General features: G+C 42.5%; 1 protein-coding gene across 1 annotated transcript; it reads right to left on the minus strand.

Moving 5' to 3' along the window:
• Window positions 1-1,404: 1,404 nt before the first annotated feature.
• akap7 (A-kinase anchoring protein 7) lies at window positions 1,405-16,961 on the minus strand. Its single transcript, XM_088286306.1, has 8 exons — window positions 16,721-16,961; window positions 16,501-16,643; window positions 15,913-16,049; window positions 14,443-14,603; window positions 12,353-12,465; window positions 12,004-12,050; window positions 11,635-11,735; window positions 1,405-4,049 (listed from the first exon to the last, which is right to left on the minus strand). The coding sequence occupies exons 1-8, from the start codon at window positions 16,932-16,934 to the stop codon at window positions 3,853-3,855; spliced, it is 1,113 nt and encodes a 370-aa protein (XP_088142432.1). The 5' UTR covers window positions 16,935-16,961; the 3' UTR covers window positions 1,405-3,852.
• Window positions 16,962-20,221: the final 3,260 nt, after the last annotated feature.

Genomic DNA, 20,221 nt, shown 5'->3' on the forward strand with positions numbered 1-20,221 from the left:
CGTTTCATAGTTTAGCATTTGAGATTGACTTTTTTTTTTAATCGGAAACCATTATTTTGGGTGAAAGCAGTAAGAAGGGAAAAGGAGAGAAACAAACTTTTGATTGATTTGCATCTGGAACAACAGGTGGGATACAAGCACAAGTGGGTTCAATTAACTCGGAGGCAAATTGTCCCACGACGACTCCCTTCTGCGTCACTCAATCAAACTGTAATGAAAGCTGAGATTTTTGTCCCTCAAGCGAGCGCTCAGAACTCATTTAAATAGTAAAGACTCTCCCTGGAGCAGTTTTGAGGAATGTCTTCAAAGACTCCCGATGAATGAGTCCAAAGCGACATGTAAATATTGTGGTTTGTAAATGGCTTTGTTTTTTCCATCATGAGATGCTGAAGACATGAGCTCACTGCGTGTTACAACCGAGTCCTTGGGACCCTTTTGCACGAGTGTCACAAGGTGTGAAAAATTGCATGCTAAAGCAGCAAGGCTCAAACAAACACAAGATTGTCATGATCAGTCAACAACTTGCAGGTAGCAGCAGCAGATTCAAGTAGGACTTGTAAGGAAAATCAACATGTGCACGGAATGAAGAGGGAAAGCACAAGAACAATGCATGTAGCACGAGTTCTTTTTTTTTTAAAATGTTGTAGGAAAAGCAATGCCAAGTGAAAGCACAGGGGAAAAAAAGCAGATTCCAACCTCCATCGCTGCTAGGCAGTTGTGATGACCACTGCGAGGATATTAAAAAAAACAGTCAAGTGTACTTTACTCACATTCAAACGGGCACTAAATTGTACACGCACACACGCTGGCTTCACCCCAAAGTGCACCTCGTCGCCATGGCAACCACAGATGAGGAAATGGCATGTTTTGTGTGTGTGCATGTGACATGATGCGTCAACCCTTCTCTAACTACATGACACAAGCATGATCTTATTTCCCGGACACAAAAAGAGGGACGAAGGGGACGAGGGCAAGAAAGGGGGGGGGGAGGAGAGGAGAGGAAGGACGCAAGACAAAGGAGCATATATTGGCGAGGAGTGGAGGAAAAGATGAGGGATGACGACAGCTGCGGAGGGAAAGAGATGCAGTTAGGACAGAAGAGGGAATGGCGAGATGTGATTGGGAAGTGAAGAAATGTAAAATGGAAAAGGGGGAAGAGAGATGGAAAAACGGAGAGCGGATGGGGAGAAAAGGGTGGTGAGTGAAAAGGAGAGAAATGAAGCAATAGAGGATGGGGAGGCAATGAGGAGATGGAGGAGGAAAAAACCCTTTTCCTCTCCTAACTTTAAAAATCCTTTGATAGCAAAAAAGTTTTTTATTGTATCAAATCTCACGATTAGAAATGTTCCTTTTGTGTGCTTCCTGTTTCCAATACACGCTCAAGTCAGCAGTCAGACAAGGATATTTGCTGGAAATTCATATCCTGTTTTATTGTTCACGTGGCGCAACAAAACACACGCACGTCGCGGTTCCTTGTTGTAATGATGAAACAAGACAAGGTCCCTGGAGAAGCGCTGATCAAATAATTGTATCACACACACACTCACACGCACACACACACACACACACACACGCTTGTAAGAAGATTTAGAAATGTGGGCCAAGAGGACAAGGTGTGTATTAAAGGGGATTTGACGGAGCTTTAAGGATCTGGTGACGACAACAAGAATGAAAAAGTGTTCATTTGAATCACGACAGCATCGGAGACGAGGAAGAAATTGAGTCACGTTCAATTCGAGACCAGATTTGATGCCCGCGTGGTGGTGGCGGTGGCGGTAAGCACTTACAGGGAAACAAATTAAAAATAAATAAATAAAAAAAGGGGGGTTGAAGGCCACTTTCAATAGTAAACGGCATTGGTGCTCTTCAACACCACCCAAAAATTAGGGCCCGACCCATTAAAATTGGTCGACATGGTGACGATTTTTTTTTTTTACACATTAATACAAGACAAAGAGAATGACATTCATACAACCCCCTTAAAAAAGACATTTGCCGATCTTTCTGCCTGTCAATTCATTCATTATTTTCTTTTTAAAATAAGCAGCCGATTAATCGACTGTCAGAATTTCATTCTGCCCCCCAAAAAAATAAAAAATAAAAAATCAATATTGGTCAGGCCCTGGAGAAAATTGTCAGTTGTGATAATTTTGCGCGAAAAACTAAATAAATAAAATGCTCATCCACCATGTTCAGGTGTCAAATGCGGAGAAGCTCAAGACTTCTAGACGTCAATATTTCAAGTTGTATTTTGCCACTTCTTTCTTCTAACGCATGATTGGAACAACACAAAGGGGGAAAGAAAATCACCACTTGACAGCTCTTAACTTGAAAACTTGAAAGTTGCACACTCTCAAGTCAAATTAGCACGACAACAACGGCATCATTTAGGCTACGAACTTATTTGGAGCTCATCTGAGCCCGATGTTCACATTGCTGATCAAGCAAGAGGTTTTGTCTGATTCTCAAATAAAAATAAGCATTGACAAGACGTGCGTTTCAGCCAGTGATCGTGTTAAGAAAAAAAATATTAAAAAACATTTTTGGAAGAAACCTAAGCGGAAGCTCTTGTCGATGAATTTTCTCAAGGAAAAAACAAAAAGTAATGTTATTAAAAATGGTCATTCCAGTAGAGAACATCAAATTGAAATACTGCATGAAAAAGTCTGAATATTCTTCTCAAATTACAAATTTAATGGTTCTATCATAAAAATTTGAAGAAAAAATGCACAATAATTCTGAGAATTTTTTTTTACAGGAATAAAGACTTGTTTTTCTCATTAAAAATATTTTTTTTTTGATCCAAAAATCATTTACAAGGAAAAGAAAATCCCATTACGATTTTTTTTCTTAAATTACTATTTTTCCCGCAATATTTCAAATTATTGCTCTGAATTCACTAATCTCACCCATCAAAATTTGGACCTGTGGTTTTCATAATTGTTTCTTCATAAGCAGTTTAGGGAACGCAAAATCCGCGTGTTCGTTCGCCATCATTTGATGTCCAATCTTGTGCCTGAACTGCTTGGTCGCCAGACCACTAGAGGGCAACAAGCTTTCAGTAAAAAAAAAAACAACAAAAGATGTACCAACAGTTGTAAACCTTGAGTGATTCGTCAAGCCAATGGGAGATTGACTAAAATGACGGTGAACGGTTTGAAATCAGCAACGAGAATATAGTCAATCGCTGCTATATTGCCGTTCATAGGTCGCATTGATTTTTAAGCAATTTTTTTTAATGGTGTTTAACACCAAAAATGTACAAAAGGAAGGAAAACCGTAAAAAAAAAAAAAAAAACAACATTAAAACAACGCCAAGTGTTGGAGTGTTGCATTCGTTTCACGTCTGTTAGTGTTTTCTGACATGTTGTTGCGTGCGTGTTGATTGGCATGACTGTCTCACTAGTGCCTCCGCAGGACACCAGCGGAACAAATTTCACACGAGAGACGAGAGACGTCCAAATTAGAATGGAAGGAATAGAAAAGAACAAATTGTGCTTTCAGATCCGATCACGTGGTCAGTTGTGGCGCGTCAGCGTTCGACAATCCTGATCCAAGTCAAAAAGTAGAATATTAGCGTGTTAGCAATAAGCTAACGCGAGTTAACGGGAAACCCGCATTGCGGATCGAGGAGACGCATTTAGGCTCACTGGGATCAGCGAGTTTCCCGATTCCAGCATGGCGAAGTGAGTGGCCAGTGAGCTAGCACGATAGGCTTGCTAGCCTTCGAGATGAGCCAATTTCCGCCAGGCTCGCCGACGAGGTTAGCCGCTCTATGGCGAAGCGGACCGGCATTTTGGCGATTAGCGCCCGCCCTCCCAGCGCTTCCGGTTCGCTCTGGGTGCGATCATGTCACTTCCTGGTGTCCGTCGTCTTGGTCTCGGCGTTCCCATCTGTGTTTTCGGGCGGCTGAGCTGTGTTGGGCCCGCCCCCGTTTTGGAGAGTTTCCTGTTTGTATTGCTGCACGGCGCGACTGACGGCATCTTCCACCAATCGCTTGCTGATCCGCAGAAGCTCCGCCTCGTCAGGCTCAGACCGCCGACGACTACCTAAGAAGAAGTAAGGATTCAACAACAAGGAAATTAATTAATCATGAGGCAAGCCTAAATTATGATTGATGAACATGCTGGAAAGAAAAGTTGCAATGCTGTGAGAATAAAAATTCCTTGTAAAAAGTTAATCACCACTAAATTTCGATCTGATTTTCATTTTTAGACTTTGTTCTAAAAAGGACTTGACGCAGTATTATGACTTTTGTAATTTTTTTTTGTAATATTACATCTGGCTCTTGGAATTAATATCACAGGTGAAATCTGAAAAAAAAAAAATATATATATTTTTTGTCCTGAATTTCACGACTTTCAGCTTGTAGGATGAAAATAACTGATTTGGACTCATTCAAATGTCAACATTTCTGACATTTTCGACTTGATGTTGACAAAAATTTTCTAATCGGAATATTGCAATTTAAATCTCTTAACAATGAAACTTTTTGGTAATTATTCACGGATTTCGTTGAGGAAGCCATCGTCCGTTGGACACTGAAATACGCTCCCATACCACAAGATGGCACCAAAGCTTTGCCTAACACACACAAATGTAGTGCTTTGGCGCTATCTTGGCCACTCTCAACAATTTTGGGACGTTTCTATTATGTACTTGCGAAGGGTTCAGTGTCTATGTCTGTCTAAAAGCGGCAGATAGAATATTGTATATTTTGTTTCTTCTTTAAAAAAGTGTTGCACTGGAAAAAGCTTCGAGTGTCCTCCAAGAACAAGCGTACCGATTTCATCCTTAAAATAACATATTGATCGTTGCAGGCAGGGCTGCTACTTTTGTGCCGCGGCTGAGGTGAGACAGTATGACTTTTTTTTAATGTTTTTCTAGTCACCGCGAGGAGTAACAACAAAAGCAGAGCTGACATGCTCGTTCCTCACGTTCCACCTGGCGACACCAAAGCAAAGCGTTTACGAAGCAATTTCTTGCCGCCATGCAATTCATTACGGCAAAAGAAATCAAAAAAAGACATCATGGGGTCAGCATCATCAGCATCTTTCAACCCTCCCTGATTGGATTTTTAGCCCCAATTCTGATTGGCTTTGATTGCATTTCGCATTGCGATCACGTTTGACAAGGCATACTTGAGCGTTCGCGATGGGGACGCTGAGTCAAATCTGCAATATAAGCACAAACGTTAGTCACAAAAGATGCTCGTGCTCTTCTCCACTTTGAGAAGCAAACAGCGAAAATCAACTGATGTTAGCCATGCTAGCTAGCCAGCAGAGACGCTAACTTGTAGTTCATTGCAAACGTTCCTTTCAAGTAGAAAGAAAAAAAACAAACAATTTTGGTGGCAAATTAAAAAAAAAGGTTTTGTATTGGAACGTCACATTTCGCACGTTTCCTAGCTTGGCCCGTAGAAACCTGTGAAGTCATCTTCCGTTGATAGCAAGTGGCAAAATGGCTGCGGCCTGAGATGAACAAAATTTTGGAGCCTAACTCATTGTCGTCAAACGTGATGTTAATCTGAATGTCGTGGCATATTATTGTTAAGAAAATGTTTGATTTGACTTCAAACCAATATTTTTTTTCTCACATCTTCAAATGACTTTGACTCTCTTACCACTGCTTTTACTCAGTTCCATTTCCCCACTAATCAAAACTAATCATTCAAGTCACGCCGATGATTCCGGTAAATCTCTCATTAAATTTGAATTTGTGGTAAAACTGCCCGAGGAACTGGAAACTGTCATTTGGCCTCAAGGCCACTCAAGTCATTTGTCAGCCTTTGTTTGGGTTTGGTGCACCACAAACCTCCAGCAAAAAGTAGATTTTAATCGAGCGTAACCGTTGTCTCACCAACAAGAGGTAGACAGAAAAAAAAAACGTGGCAAAGGAAAGCCAACGACATAGCTGGCATGAACCTGGAAGGAATTTAGCAGCTAGCTTAACTCTAGACTCGTTATTTCCATGACAACGCGTCAAGATGGTTTACATCCAAATGCTTTATTTCAAACTCCAAAGAGCGGCGAGTCCGTTCAATGTCAGCGGATGACGAGCGAGCGTCTGCTTTGGGTTTACTTCTGGGCATCAATCTAGTCGGGACTTTTAACAGCGCAATTACTTTGCATACCAACGCGATACGCACGCACATATTTATCTTAGGACATGCTCAAACGGCCACCAGCTTGGACTGAAGCCTGAGAGTTTTCTTACATAGTCCAGCCGTGCTTGTAAAAGGTGGGAATGAGCTTTTTCTTTTTGATGACGTCGTCGTGAAGAGCGACGGGAGCGACTTTGCTCATTAATGACACGCAGCGCAGAAAAGGAGCTGCAATAATCTGGCCAATGAAATCATTAGCAGGCGGGGTTGAATTTGTTGATATTGGCAGCCCAATAATGTGACAGAACGACTCATTTCTTTTGGATTGAGATGATTTCCTCCAAGACAAAAAGTCAGTTTATTAGGGACGCAAGACGTTGCGATGGAAGGATGTTGAAAGGTCAAAGACGGGCGCTTGAAGATGGGAGGCGACAAACTGTCCAAGTCTACTCGGAGGCAAAAAAAACAAAACATGAGACAGGAGATGTTGAAGGAGAAGTGACGTGGTCATTTCCTGAGGAAATGCCTTCAACAGCAGATACGCACAAGAGCGTTTTCACACGCACTGAAGATGCTCGTGCAGACCTGCTAAAATTTCCAGCACATTTCTAACCCGCCCCCATCCGTCACTTCAAGCTACCATGCCGGAGGCATGAAGGGCACGGGGCTGGAAAGCAAATGAGCCAACACGCTGGCTGCCTAGATGGGATGAAAAAGAAGTCACAAAACAAGGAAGTTTCAAGCAAACATTTTAGGTGGGATTGCGTGAATTCAGATTTTTTGGCAGATGAACGATTCAAATGACGAATGGCGAAGTGATGACGACACATCATGAAAAAAAGATTGGTGGACACGCAGATGAACAAGCCCAAGCTGGCCACCTTGGTCCTCATACTTATTCAAGGGCGGCGCAGCGATCTTATTAAACGTGGGCAGCTGTGCAATGAACGGACCAAATTGGCAACAATTCCTGAGAGAGAGAAAAAAAAAATTGATTTTCTTCTTTATGCTGCAGGAGACCAAACGTCTGTTTCGATCCGACGTTAAACACACACACACAAAAAAAAAACAACAAGCGGAGCCCCGCATCCACATTCATCTCCCCCTAAGTGACACGAAGAGGAATGATGGCGGCGGCAGCAGAGCGCCGAGGCCCGCAGGCAAAGCGCCACCTCATCAATCGGCCCGCAAGCACGCCAACAGAATGACGATTATTTGGCGACCAATCTTTGGACGGCTTTCTGACTTCACATGAAGCCTTTTCCCACCTTCAAGCCGATTTCCAGAAAATCCAACTTGGAAACAGTTGCTCAAAATAGCCCAAGTACAAAGAATGACATTCTTTCGTCATAAAGTTGATACTTCTTGAGGGATTTATTGAACTTGGATTAATTCCAAGGAGGAAAAAAAATGTCCAGTTTAACAGAACAAAGTTTGGAGCCGTTTACATAAAAACAAATATGAAAGACTAACGACAGCACAAACGCTTTTCCTTCATCTGTGTGAAAGGGAATCCCACACAAAAGAATATTTTGCATTTCAATGTGCGCTTGCGAGCCGTGAGGAAAAAGAAGAAGCGACGCTGACTTCATTCATTCTTTTACAAGCCTCCTCTGCCAACTTGCTTTTTTTTGGAGCCTCTCTGCATTAACTCTTTCCTCTCTTCTTCAAAGCCAAGCAATGTAAAAGCACTGAAATATTCACGAGTCTTCGTTTTTTTTTTTTTTTATTTTATTTTACTTGGACTCCGTTTAACATCTGAAACAGTCATACAAGTATATAAAATAAAGAAATAAAATGTATGCCTAGCTAGTTTTGCTGCATGCACTCTTTTGTCATTTTCGCTTGTCAACTTATTGTCCAGCATAAAAACAAAACACAAACAAGCTCAAGAAAAGCCAAACAAGTTCTGTGGATACAAATTGGACAACCTCAAAGCTATTCCAGAAATGTATTTTTGGAAAGCACTTTTTTTTTTCCTCCTGCTGGCTGTGCAGATGGCGTGTTTTGCGGCGTGACACGAGACCAAAATGCAGACAATTAATAATATAGATCTGCACGACACTAATAATAGCAAAGCAGTATGAAAAGGTGCGTTTAGAGCCTGGGAAATACGGGAACTCGCTCGGAATAGAAGACATTTTTTTTTTACTTCCGACTGAATGTCCCAAACTGGACTAAGGTTTGATATCTTTTTTGCAAATTCATGTGACTTCACCTTGAACATGCAACCTGTATTCCGGTTTGGTCTATGGCACAAGAGTCAAACACAAGGCCCGGGGGCCAGTTCTGGTCCGCAACCTCATTTTATGAGGACCGCGAAGGGCAAATCATGTGCGTCAACTTCCTGTGTCTAAAAAAATGTTCTTCACGTTTAACGACATCGATTTGAGATATTGCCATTTATTAGTTACCGATGCTCTCCTTTTAAAATAATTTGAAGAACAAACAATTACTTACAGGCGTCTGATTGCAAAACTGGCTTTCCATCAATTTGTTGTGTGGATGTAATCATGTAAGGTGATAATACATTTATTTGGGTTCACAGTCATAACGGCCCTCGGAGGGAAACCAGAACAACAACGTGGCCCGTCCACAAAAATGAGCTGCACAGCCCTGGTCAGTTGAGTCTTCCCGTTAACTTTTGGTCACATTTCTTCTCAGAACAAATGCAAAGACATCCATGTGACTTTGTGCGCGTGTCGCCACGACATCCCGTTGGCCGCTTGCATGCAAACACGCGTGCGTCTCGCTGTGCTCGCCGGGGCGACTCTCATGATATCGCAGCGGCAACATCTGACCTACGCACACGTTGCTTTCCCTCCGCCACGTCTCTTTTAAGGTCGCTCTCCCCCTCATTAGTCGTGGCGCTCAACATCCCTCGCTCTCTCCTTTTTACCCCTTTCTCCCTCCACCTCTCCAAAGTAGGCCACAGTGGCTCGACTGTTTATAGCGATGCAGCTGCGAGGGAGTGCGGCACACGTGGGGAGGGGCGGCGGCGAATGAGGAGGAAGGAGAAAATAAGCACAAACAGTCATGTCACGTCGCAACCTTTTTAACCGCGTGACGCGCCCACGTCTGCCGGGGCAAAGTCTGTGTTTATGGTGCACAATCAAGACTCCAAACGCTATCTGGCTTCGCCGTTCAATCATCCAGCTGACCAGCAGCAATATTACGATCACGAAGGTGAGCAAGGAAGCAGAGTGGAATACTATTTAGATGGTGCACTGACAAAGGTACGGGTGGATTTTCAAGGGCCATGTCTGGACATCAGGGTACGATGTCACTCGCACAGTTGACCAAACACAAAGCAAAATGGACTCTCTTCAAGTGGTTTCTCACTCCCGCTTGAAGGTTATACTACCGCATCAAACAAGACAATCAAACTTTGTATATTCGTAATTTCATCAAACCAAGCTACGCTAGCTTCATGCTAGCACGTGAGAATGAGGTGGCGGTAGCACAAAAATATCCCAAGGTCCCCCCCCGAAAAAAAACTAAACAAAAAACAATAAAAGGACACTCTAAATTTGCCTATTAGATGCTCGCTGATCTTAAGTCTCACAAGATTTGCTGAGGCCTCCCGTGATGTCTTTGGGCGGGGCGGGGTGGGGAGGGGGCGTGGTGCCGCCGTACCATTGGACTCATCGGGGCACTCGAGTCACTTTGCACATGTAACACTCCATTTACAAGCCGGGCATTGTGCTAACCAGTCACATGCTAAACACACACACAATCGTGATGACCTCTAGTGTCACACTCCCGATTGTTCAGCACGCGCACACACACACACAAACGCTCGCTGTTGTCCATCAGCAAGATGCGCCATCCCAAAGGCAGCGCTGAGACACGCAAGGACAACACACACCCACACGGAGCACACTTACTGATCTTCTCCTCCGTTTGGGAGAAAGGAAAGCAGCACAGCTGACCCATGGCGCCTTCGCTCACTTCTCTTCCCGACCGACCAAACCACTCTCTTGTTCCCACAAAAAAATAAATAAATAAAAAAACAATAATAATTTGATTGATGATGATTTAAAATGGATTTGTGCGTTCGGCTGCACCTCAGTTCTAAATCCCGGTGTCGCACCCCCCACTCATTGCGACAACAAAATAACCGATACAAAAAAAAGGGGTGCGGGGGTTCAGCTTGCCCCTTTTGTCTAGGTCAGAAAAATTAAGGCAGCATAAACGACAAAAAATGAGCGAGTGGCTCCTCGCTTGCCTGCTCTCGCTCCACTTTGCACTGACACACGGAGGAGGAGGAGGAGGAGGAGGAGGAGCAAGAGAGGCAGGGAGATAGCTAGTGCATGTGTGCGTATGTGTGCAGGGAGACAAGATGACAGTAATTCTTTATGATTGTATGCGCACGTTTACAGAAAGGTTTACAGGCTCCACCCCCTTTTCGTCACTGTTGCTTGAATAATGGTTGCCGAATGGCCGGCAGCTGCATGTGAATCTGTATTATTTATAGGATTGGACTGCTTCTTTTGCTTTTTTTTTTTGCGTGCATGAAGGTAAAATTGAAAAAACAGAGTACATTCGTTCATTGTGGCTCCACTTGGCCATCGGGCAGCGGTATGATACAGTCAGGCAGACAAAAAAAAGGACTTTTACTCAACTAATGGAAGTAAGTGTAATCTAATACGACAATAATAGACACACACACACACGCTCACACATACATACATATGCATATATATATATATATATACATTGTCTAGAGTCAGTAATGAAGAATATTTTTAAGTTTCGTGTGAGCTTCACGTTCCCTAACTGTGGGGCTAATTTGCATACCAACAGCTCTCAAATCTGAATTTCCCCACTCATGACATGATCTGCTAAGCTTGCCAAAGATCCAGAGCCACTTTCAAGTGACTGCCAGAGTCCAGAGGAACTGAACCATCATGCAGAAAGACTACGAGTGTGACGCCCATGGTATCGTGTCAAGGCCAAAAGGTAAGCAGAGCTGTCTCGACTGTTGTTGGACACGCAGATTAGCCGTCAGTTGACAAGAAGCAATGTCCAGAAAAGCTTTGAAGTGAACCGAATGCATTGATCTCCAAATCTACACCAGGAAGTCATGCTTCTTGCTCTACCAAATCATATTTTGACACCCCACTCACCAGGAATGGGTCTTAAGTCCCTTGACAGGCGCTACATAAATTCAACCCTTTTTCTTCTTCTTGTTTTAAAATTCCAAATAAAGCAACAAAAAATACCACAATGTTTCCAGCTGCTGCATATCAATTCCCTGTTGTTCTTAAAACAATAAAGCATGTGGCCACAAGAGTTAAAATCGTAATACTCGACAACTACTTTCAGATGTGGGCAAACTGTCAAAACACAAGCAGGAGTGAGTGGAAGCGCAAACGTGCCCTGTCACGTTCGAGTACTGAACTTGTGTGCTAGTAGACAGTGCCCTCTAGTGGCCGTATAATGCATTGCACCCCAGCCTGCTCGACATTTCGAAAACCTCCCACCTTCCTGATGAGTGTGCGTGTGCGCGAGTGCGTTGGCCTCCTGACCGAGTTGCAGCGACGTCTCCGTGTGGTAGTAGCCGTCTTGCTGCTTCCTTTTCAGCATGGAACAAAGATCCAGACGTTCCACAGTCTGGTCGCCAAAAAACCTGCACGTTCAAATGCAATCAACATTTATTTGGGCCTGAGGTTAATTTGAATAAAATTTATATATTATTTGCTAAAACCCTTCATGAAACCCAAGCAAAATGTTGCTAAGCTTTCGTAAGGTGATGGAATGTATTTGGCAACTTTGGTGATACTGCCATCAGAGTAACAGAAACATCTAAACTGAAAGCTGACGCTAACATTTTGATTTTCAGGCGGTGACATGAGCAAGTGCAACTAATGACGTGCGCTGGGGTGAAGCGTTCTTACCTGTCGTTGTAGTTGGAGTAGAGGGAAGGGTCCACACGCTTTATGCCCTTCGGAGACAAGACAACGAATAATTATCATCATTTCCACAGCTGGCCACTTGATTCTTTTTGACGCGATCTCGGTATTGTTCCTGTTGTTCGACCCTACGGCCTTAGTCATAAAAATTGTCGGCCCCGACCCCGTTACAAAAAAATAAATAAATAAAATGCAACCGCCGTGGGAGAGATGCTAACGGAAGAGTTTTATTTGAAGATCATTAGCTGGCAAATTTGCTATTCAAATCCGCGTCCTGTTTAAAGTTTATGGGAGTGGTCAAGTTATTCCAAAATATTTCTGGAACGTAGATTACCTGCCATCTGAGCTTTGGAGCTTTGGACATCTTCATAATGGTGAGGTGAGGTTCAAAGCCATGAGCGTCGCGTTCCAGAAGCCCTCGCTCCTCGAAATGACCGCACAGCAACTCTACAACATACGGACGGACATAAGTGTTAGGACACACACCAGCTCTTTTTTTTTTTGTGACTCTTGAAGAAGCAGCCCGGACGAGCGTTAAAGAAGAACCGACACAGGGAGTTGTGGCAGACTCGACGTCCATGTCATCAGTGGCTCTCGTGAAGAGGGAACATTGGCCTCAATGACATGAGGATGTGGCCGGCGTGGGCGAGATGCGTCACAGGATGCCAAAGTCAGATAAAGATGCAGTCAAGAAGACAAAAGTAGCGGCGCACAAAGAGACGCTGTGTTATTTTAAGAAGAGTAGCTCGCGGGGGAGCGAAAGGTTAGAACGTAATCAATAACAGCGACGGCGGCGGCAGACAGCGGGGCGGGAGGTTGAACTTCCTGCCCAGTGATGTTGGCATGGCGTTTTCTTGGTTTTGTCGTGACTCGTCCTTCAGACGTTAGAGACGCTGTTTAAGAACGGCGCGTTGAGCGATTGCTCGAAGCGCCCTTGGGGATTTTTATACGTGTGTTGAAAAAGCCGAATCCAACGTTAAGGTGACGCCACAGCGGCCTTCAATGAACGTGTCGGCAGCAGGACGGGTTCTTCTCAATGAATGAGAAGAAGGTGGAAAACGGAATTTGTCTCACTAATTCCCTTCTAAATTTTTCCTGATTTAATTTTCCATAATTGTGATGAGTACAGATGACAGCTACTGAAAATGCTATTCAATCACCACTATTGTGACTTTTTTTTTTTTTTTATCTTGGTCAGATTTTTTATTTTAATAATAAAATTATGCCATTTGAACAGGGGTGTGCAGACTTTTTATATCCGCAAAAAGAAATGTAATAACTAACTATATATATATATATATATATATGTAGTCCTTTACTTTTACATGTTCTTTTTATAAACTATTATTAACAACAAATAAATAGATTGAAGACATAAAACATAGCAAAGAATGACTTCCTGCAATAGAATCAAAAAGAAATTCACATTCAAACTAAACAATTTTTTTTTTTTACCATACTTTGTAAATCTCCAACAGGAAATTGCCTTCCCTACCCAGACTAAATAAAAGTTTATTTAAAGTCCACCTTTAGTAGTTTGAAGACGACGTTCCAATAAGCTGCTTGTTTCGTGGTTCCGTTGTGTGCGCCTCGGCAACATTCTCGCCCCAAACGGATGGCAAATAAATGTGGGCCGAAGTACTTGGCATGCAAGCGTTTGATGCTTTGGGACAATGGGGGAGACGAATCCTCTTAAAAAGAAAATATTAATCTGGCTTAATATCGTGAGCCAAAGGCACAACATGGGGGGAAAAAACATGCAAAGGCTTTGGACTATATGATATGAACACCTTAGAGTAGTTTGTGGGAAGAGACAATTTCTTAAATAACAATAATAAATGTAATGTAATTTGATCATGAAGTTACATTTGGAAATTCTTAATTCAAATTTGAAAAATTGTAATTAAATCTTTTTTTCATTTTTCTTCACTGTGCACCGCCGTAGAGCTGCAGCTAACGATTATTTTTATAATTGATTGATCGGTTCGTTATTTTCTCGATGAATTCAATCAAAAACATGTTTTCATTCCTATCCCGTTATTGAAAAATAGGACTATTATTTCCAATTGCCAGCACAACATGCATGAGAAATTATGATGATTCAGTTGCGGGATGATTTTGCCCCAAATACGTCAGGAAGTCAACGATCAACAATTATTGTTTTCCAAATCGAAAGCAGATGTTTTATTTGGATTCAACACAAAGATAATCAGTCCACTTTCATGTTGGACTACGGAAATCAGATCATGCTTGTTGACAAACGGAGCGTTTGGACAATTTTCAATTAAAAAAGGTATATAAAAAAAAAAACAAAAGGCAAGAAACACACAACAACTCTCAATTTTATGTAGTGCAAAACTCCAACCAAAATAAAAAAAGACATTGCTGCGTGTGCGTGTGCGCATGCGCGTGCGTGTGACTGACCTGCCAGGCTGCGCAGGACGTGCCTGTGAGGTCCAGGGCCGAGGGCGACAAACACCACGTCGTTTCTGAAGTGAGCGACGCCCGAGAAGGGCAGCACCAGCTCTGCCCCGCCCAGCAGCTCGCCCAATGATGGCTCCACCTGGGCCAGCGCCGCCGCCGCCCTGACGGGAAAACCAAAACGTGCGCGCGCGCACACACACAAAATCACACACTAATCCTCCCTCTGCCTCTCCCTCATGTTACATCATGGCAGAATGTATTGAATCGCCATCTTCTACTTAGTGTAGATCAAACATCGCTTGGCTTTTATCTGATCCAGAGGGGAGAAGAACATAGGAAAACATTGGATTTATTTATTTTTATTTTTATATTTATTTATTTATTTTTAAAAAAAAATAAAAATAAGACACTTTCCAAATGGGCTTTTATTTGACTTATTTATAATGAGGGGACCAGGATCGGAATCTGAATCAAATGTTTATAAGTTTTAACCCTCAACTGTGAGCTTGCTTTGTTTTTTTTAATCACTAATCAATACCAAATAAACAACATTTGGTAAATAAACAGTAATTGAAAACAAATTGGTTTTGCATTACACTGTTTCTCCCCCATATTTGATCAGATTATTCAATTAATCAATGGCATAATAGATAGACAAATCAATTCTAAAAATATTTAATAGTGACGACCCTTTTTGCTGTATAATATAGAATTATTTCATTAAATTCAAAGTTTTTTTTTTTTTTTTACACTTGAGTTCAATTTCCTTTCTGTATTAAAAATAAAACCGACACTACGTTTGATAGATTTCATTCAGTTCCTTTTTCTTAACACTGTAACGAGAATAATCCATAGTTTTGTTTTTGTTTTTGTTGCCTTCAGCGTTTTTTGAAGGCTCCCAACTGCTATCGCGCGGTGAAAAATGCTGGTGCCGACGCAGGAATTTGCGTGGCCCTTCTGAGGGAACAAGATAAGAAAGAAAAGAGTGTTCCCAACGCCAAATGCTGGTAATTAGTCGGAGCAGAACGCCGCATTTACGGTACTGCACAAATGCAACACTTTGTTTCGCTGCGCTGACACTATCAACGCAAAGCGGAACAGACAAAACTGTTTGCGAGGCTTTCAACTCATGTCAATGACGCTTGCTTTCTTTTGTGGCATTCTGTGCACAACGTGGTAAAAAGGTTCCCTGGAACGAGAACGCTGGCTGTGACCCCAAGTGGGACCTAGAAGACCTAGTACCTAGAAAAATGCCCAAAAATAAATAATCACATATGGAATTAATTTTTTTAATTCATCTATTTTTCTCTAGGTACTGCGCGACGCACTTTGAAAACTACAAATGTATTCCAATATATTAAATTGCAAATTAGACACTAAACTAAATGTGCTTTGTTGAGAAAAAATGATCATCAGCTTGACTGGTTGCCATGGAAACGGCAAAGTAAAGGCAAATCGTGCTCCACGTACAGGTCTACTTGCTCTTGGTCGGCCAGATGGGTGACGAGAAGCGTGATGTGAAGCGTCGGGATGGGGATCATGGCTTTGGCCAGGCGAGGCTCCCGTTCCAAGACCGCCTCTTGGACCTCAATCACCGCTGAACTGATCTGCAACCCGGGACAACAAATTCAACAGAAAGCAAGGGGGAAGGACGAAATAGGACTTTTGACCTTGTTTGTGTGTGACTATTACGTTAATAGGTGCTATTGGCAGAACACAAATGACTACCGCTGACTCAGTCGGGGAAAAAAAAAATTAAGCAGTCGTGTCTGCTGAATGTGCTGAAACCAGGCGCTGCTCAACTGTCAACGAGCTGCAAAAATGTCACCACCAAAAGCTTGCGGTGGCCTGCACTCACATCCAACAACGAGGCACTCTAAAGTGGCCACGTCACAAAGGGCCAGCTCAACTGCAAGCTGTTAAACAGGAAACTTCTGCCTTGGTGCAATGACAAATAAGGATTTGTTTATGAGTGGTGCCATTGGAAAAGGAGGCTACGGCATTTGGCACCTGGAATAATGTGATGTCAAAAGTCCGGCATTTTGTTCTTAAGTGTACCTGCGTGTTGGTGATAGGGATGGAGACAAAGTAGTTGGGTCGTTGGATCTGCGTCTTCTTTTTTTTGCTCTTCTCTGCATCTTGCTCACAGTCGACTCGTCGTCCCCTCTTCCTGTTCTTCTTGCGAGACTTTTGCTTGGTGACTGAAGGACAAAAGTGGAAAGAAAAAAAGTCATGATGACATGGTGATGTTCGAGCTGAACGATTGAAAACAACTGACCCGACTTGTTGGAGCCTTCACGCTCCTCGTTTTCCTGGCCTTGAGTCTCCTTCAAGTTCTCCCGTTGGGAAGCCCTATCAAGATCGAGCACACCTTCAGAAGCAGCGTCCGCCTTTTCACAATTATTATTATTGTTATGACAACCGTCATCATGGGAAGCAACATCTGAGGTCGCCTTGCTCTGAGAGACGCTCTCAAGCTCAATTTTGCTCATGGTGACCTGACACACACCTCCTGAAGTCTGGAAACAAAGCAAGCAAGATGGTGATAAAGTATTAGAAACAACAGCGAGGTTTTTAAAAAAAAAAGCAAAAACAACATTTCTTTTGAAACCTTATCTTTTAAACTTTTGTCTTTCGAGACTTTAATCTCCCATCTTTTTTTTTTTGCTTACCTCATGTGTTTTTATCCTCGTTTGCACATGCGAACCAAACTCTTGCGGGTCAAAGGAGTTCTCGAACAAGTCGAAGTGAGGCCCACCAGGAGACGACTCAGGTGCATGACGCGCGCACACGCTTACGTACACGCGCTCACGCACGCACAAAGTTTCGCCGTTATTTAGCTTTTAACAGCCAACTAACGGTGAGTTTAAATATACTATTTATACAAATCTAGACAAAATTAAGTTGATTAAAATCACATATTTGAGAGTCGAACAATATATCGCTCACCTGTTTATATCAATCAATCCGCCACAGTTTATGCGAAGTTGCAAGCTGCACCGCGACTTTAACGAAAAGAAAAGCCAAAATGGACAAACATGACAGCTTGTCGTTAGTTATCGAGAGATATATCTTGTTACTAGCGGGTATATTTAAGTAAAAGAAACTGAAACTGTGCCCCCCCCCCCCCCAAAAAAAATATATATAATGCCGTATTCCTCGCGTTTTCACGCTGACCGGAAGCCAACTGTTTGTAATCATACGTCATTTCCGGTGAAGATCTGTCTTCAGAATAAAAGCGTGGTTACTGCTGACGACAACCGTTTCGAGTTGCGAACGCTGTACAGCACTGGCTTTCATTTGGATTAATTTATTTTCATCGTCTGGAGGATTTCTTCAAGTAATTATTTGGGCAATTGCACAATTAGGACATTTTCTGACACGCCCAAATGACAAATAATCCATTCACAGAGTATATGCCTACGCATTTAGTGTTGCAATAATTGTCCTGAGACAAAATTAAACTGTTGCTGTTGTGAAATTCACGTCTTTTCCACTTGATAACAACCTTACATATATCGATAACATTACATTGGCTTTTAAATACGCTTTTTGTGTCATTTTTTTGACATGTCAAGTAGTAACTCATCGCAGACATTTTAAAGTCAGCTTTCTGGTGCAGTTTCAAAATTTGGCCAGCAGATGGCAATCAGGCCTCACGGAAGCATTTTCAGAGGCAGAATCAGCTTGCTCATGCTTTTCAATTGCAACAAGGGAAAGATAACGTCTCATCATCATCATATTATATGATGAATAGAGATTGATTTTTTTATATTGGCATTTTTAGAAACAATAGGATTCGGGCTTCACCCTATAATCAAGTAGGGGCACGCACGTGCACGTGTACACACGCTGCTCAAAAGGCCACCTTAGAACATTCTGTCCTCCAACCCGCAAGACCCTGCACGCCCCTCCCCTTTTCTTCCCCTTGCCCCCCAAGAGAGGATGTGAAACTTCAGGCTTGTGTGCTGTCTTAAAGGTCAGAAAAATAAAACACAGTCAGATCACGATGATGATCAGTGACATTAAAAAAAGATCCGGCGGCAAGCAAGAGCAGATGAGAAGAAGAAGGAGGATGAGGAGGAGTGTGCAACTCCTTTCAGACATGAAAGGACACACTCTCCAATGGAACTTCCCAAGCAGAACACAATCCGCAACGCTGGTTGACTTGCACGTTTTTCTGGGAATAATACATCAAATTTGCCCCTGACACCAGTTTCCTTGACCGACACGAAATTTGGTGAACATGTCTATCGTAACAGAATGCACAAAAAAGTCACAAGAAACAGATAATTAAATTGGAACTCATGCAAGAGAATTTGCCCAAATGATTCCCAATTACTTTACCTGTTAAAAGGGAAGTCAACCCCCCCCCCCCCAAAAAAAAATTGCAATATGTTCCATGTGCTTTCATAAGAGTACACAAGGCATTCTGATTAATATTGCGTTTGTGGAATATGCAGCAAAATCCACCCGTTTTTATGGTTTTAGATATCACGATTGCACAATGTCCAATTATGACTCAGTTTAAAAGAACAGTTTTTTAAATACTGTGATTCTTCAATGACAAAAAATTTAGTTGGACGTGTTTCTCGCAACTGGATGACACCCCAAAAGTCTCATGGGGCAAGGCGGGAAAGGAACAGCAAGTCAGCCATTTTGGTTTAAAGCAGCCATTTTGGGGGGAATTCCAGCGCTTGTCCTTTTCGCAATTTATACATGAGAATTCTCCCAAATGAGCCGATATCGGAAGAAGCGCGGACTGTGTTTTGTTTGAAGCCACACGGAATGCAATCCAGGCTCCCGAAAGAAATATTACTGCGCAAATATTTGTCAGCCCGCGCATTGCTATCACTTGGCCAAACACCCGACTACTATAAGTACACTCAAACCCGCGTGTCAGGACTAGCGGTAATATTTGCTGTTGCTTCAGCCTCAACTCCGCTCTGCAGCACGTAATCCTCTTTCCGCATCATCATCATATCAGATAAGTACGATTGTACAACGTGCCGGCAAACATCGCCACGCAGTTGTCAGTTTGCTTTGCGTCGTCTGAAAATGGGCACAGCGACAACGAGAATTTCATCGTGCATATGCTCATCACCCAAGTCGAGGAGGAATTGGAGTGCTTACGGTCCGAAGCACCAAACCTGATCAATCACTCAACACGTTCATTTCATTCAATATAATTCACATTTCCTGTAAATGTTGAAATACCAACACAGTTTGGTTTTGTTTTGTTTTTTGCCCTTTGCCTTCAAATTCTGCCTTCAAGCACTTCGGGGAGCAGATGTTGACATTTTGAAATTTGACAAAATGCTGTGTGCATGTGCATGCGTGTGTTATTTGGAAAAGACATGGCCGTGCATTGGACATGAACGGCAAGTAGTAAATTAAGGATCAAGTGAGTCTATGCGCGCACACACACAAGCGTGGCAACGTTATTCAGCAACCATAAATCAGAAAGGTTGGGACAGGAATAAATATGGCTGGTGTACGTTTGCGGGTGTAAACGCGACAGCTTTATTAGGGAAGTAGATTGCATGAATTTGTCTGAATTAATGTGACACATTCTTTTGGAAAAAAAAAAGTAAGCTCCTCTGCAACTCATGCAGGCAGTTGGCGCACTCTTTTCTCCTGTTGTTGTTGCTGCCTTTAATGTCATCCACTGAAATAAAGTCGTTCTTAATTAGCCCAGTTTAGGAGTAAAGATTTGCTTTGTTTCAAGTGAAACCAGGAATGAACGTTTTCAGCTATTTGTGCGAGAACAATTTTCTGC

This window comes from Idiotropiscis lumnitzeri, chromosome 21 (genome assembly GCF_059441095.1).
Source record: "Idiotropiscis lumnitzeri isolate Australia: NSW breed Sydney's pygmy pipehorse chromosome 21, RoL_Ilum_1.0, whole genome shotgun sequence".
NCBI classification, from domain to species: Eukaryota; Metazoa; Chordata; class Actinopteri; order Syngnathiformes; family Syngnathidae; genus Idiotropiscis; species Idiotropiscis lumnitzeri.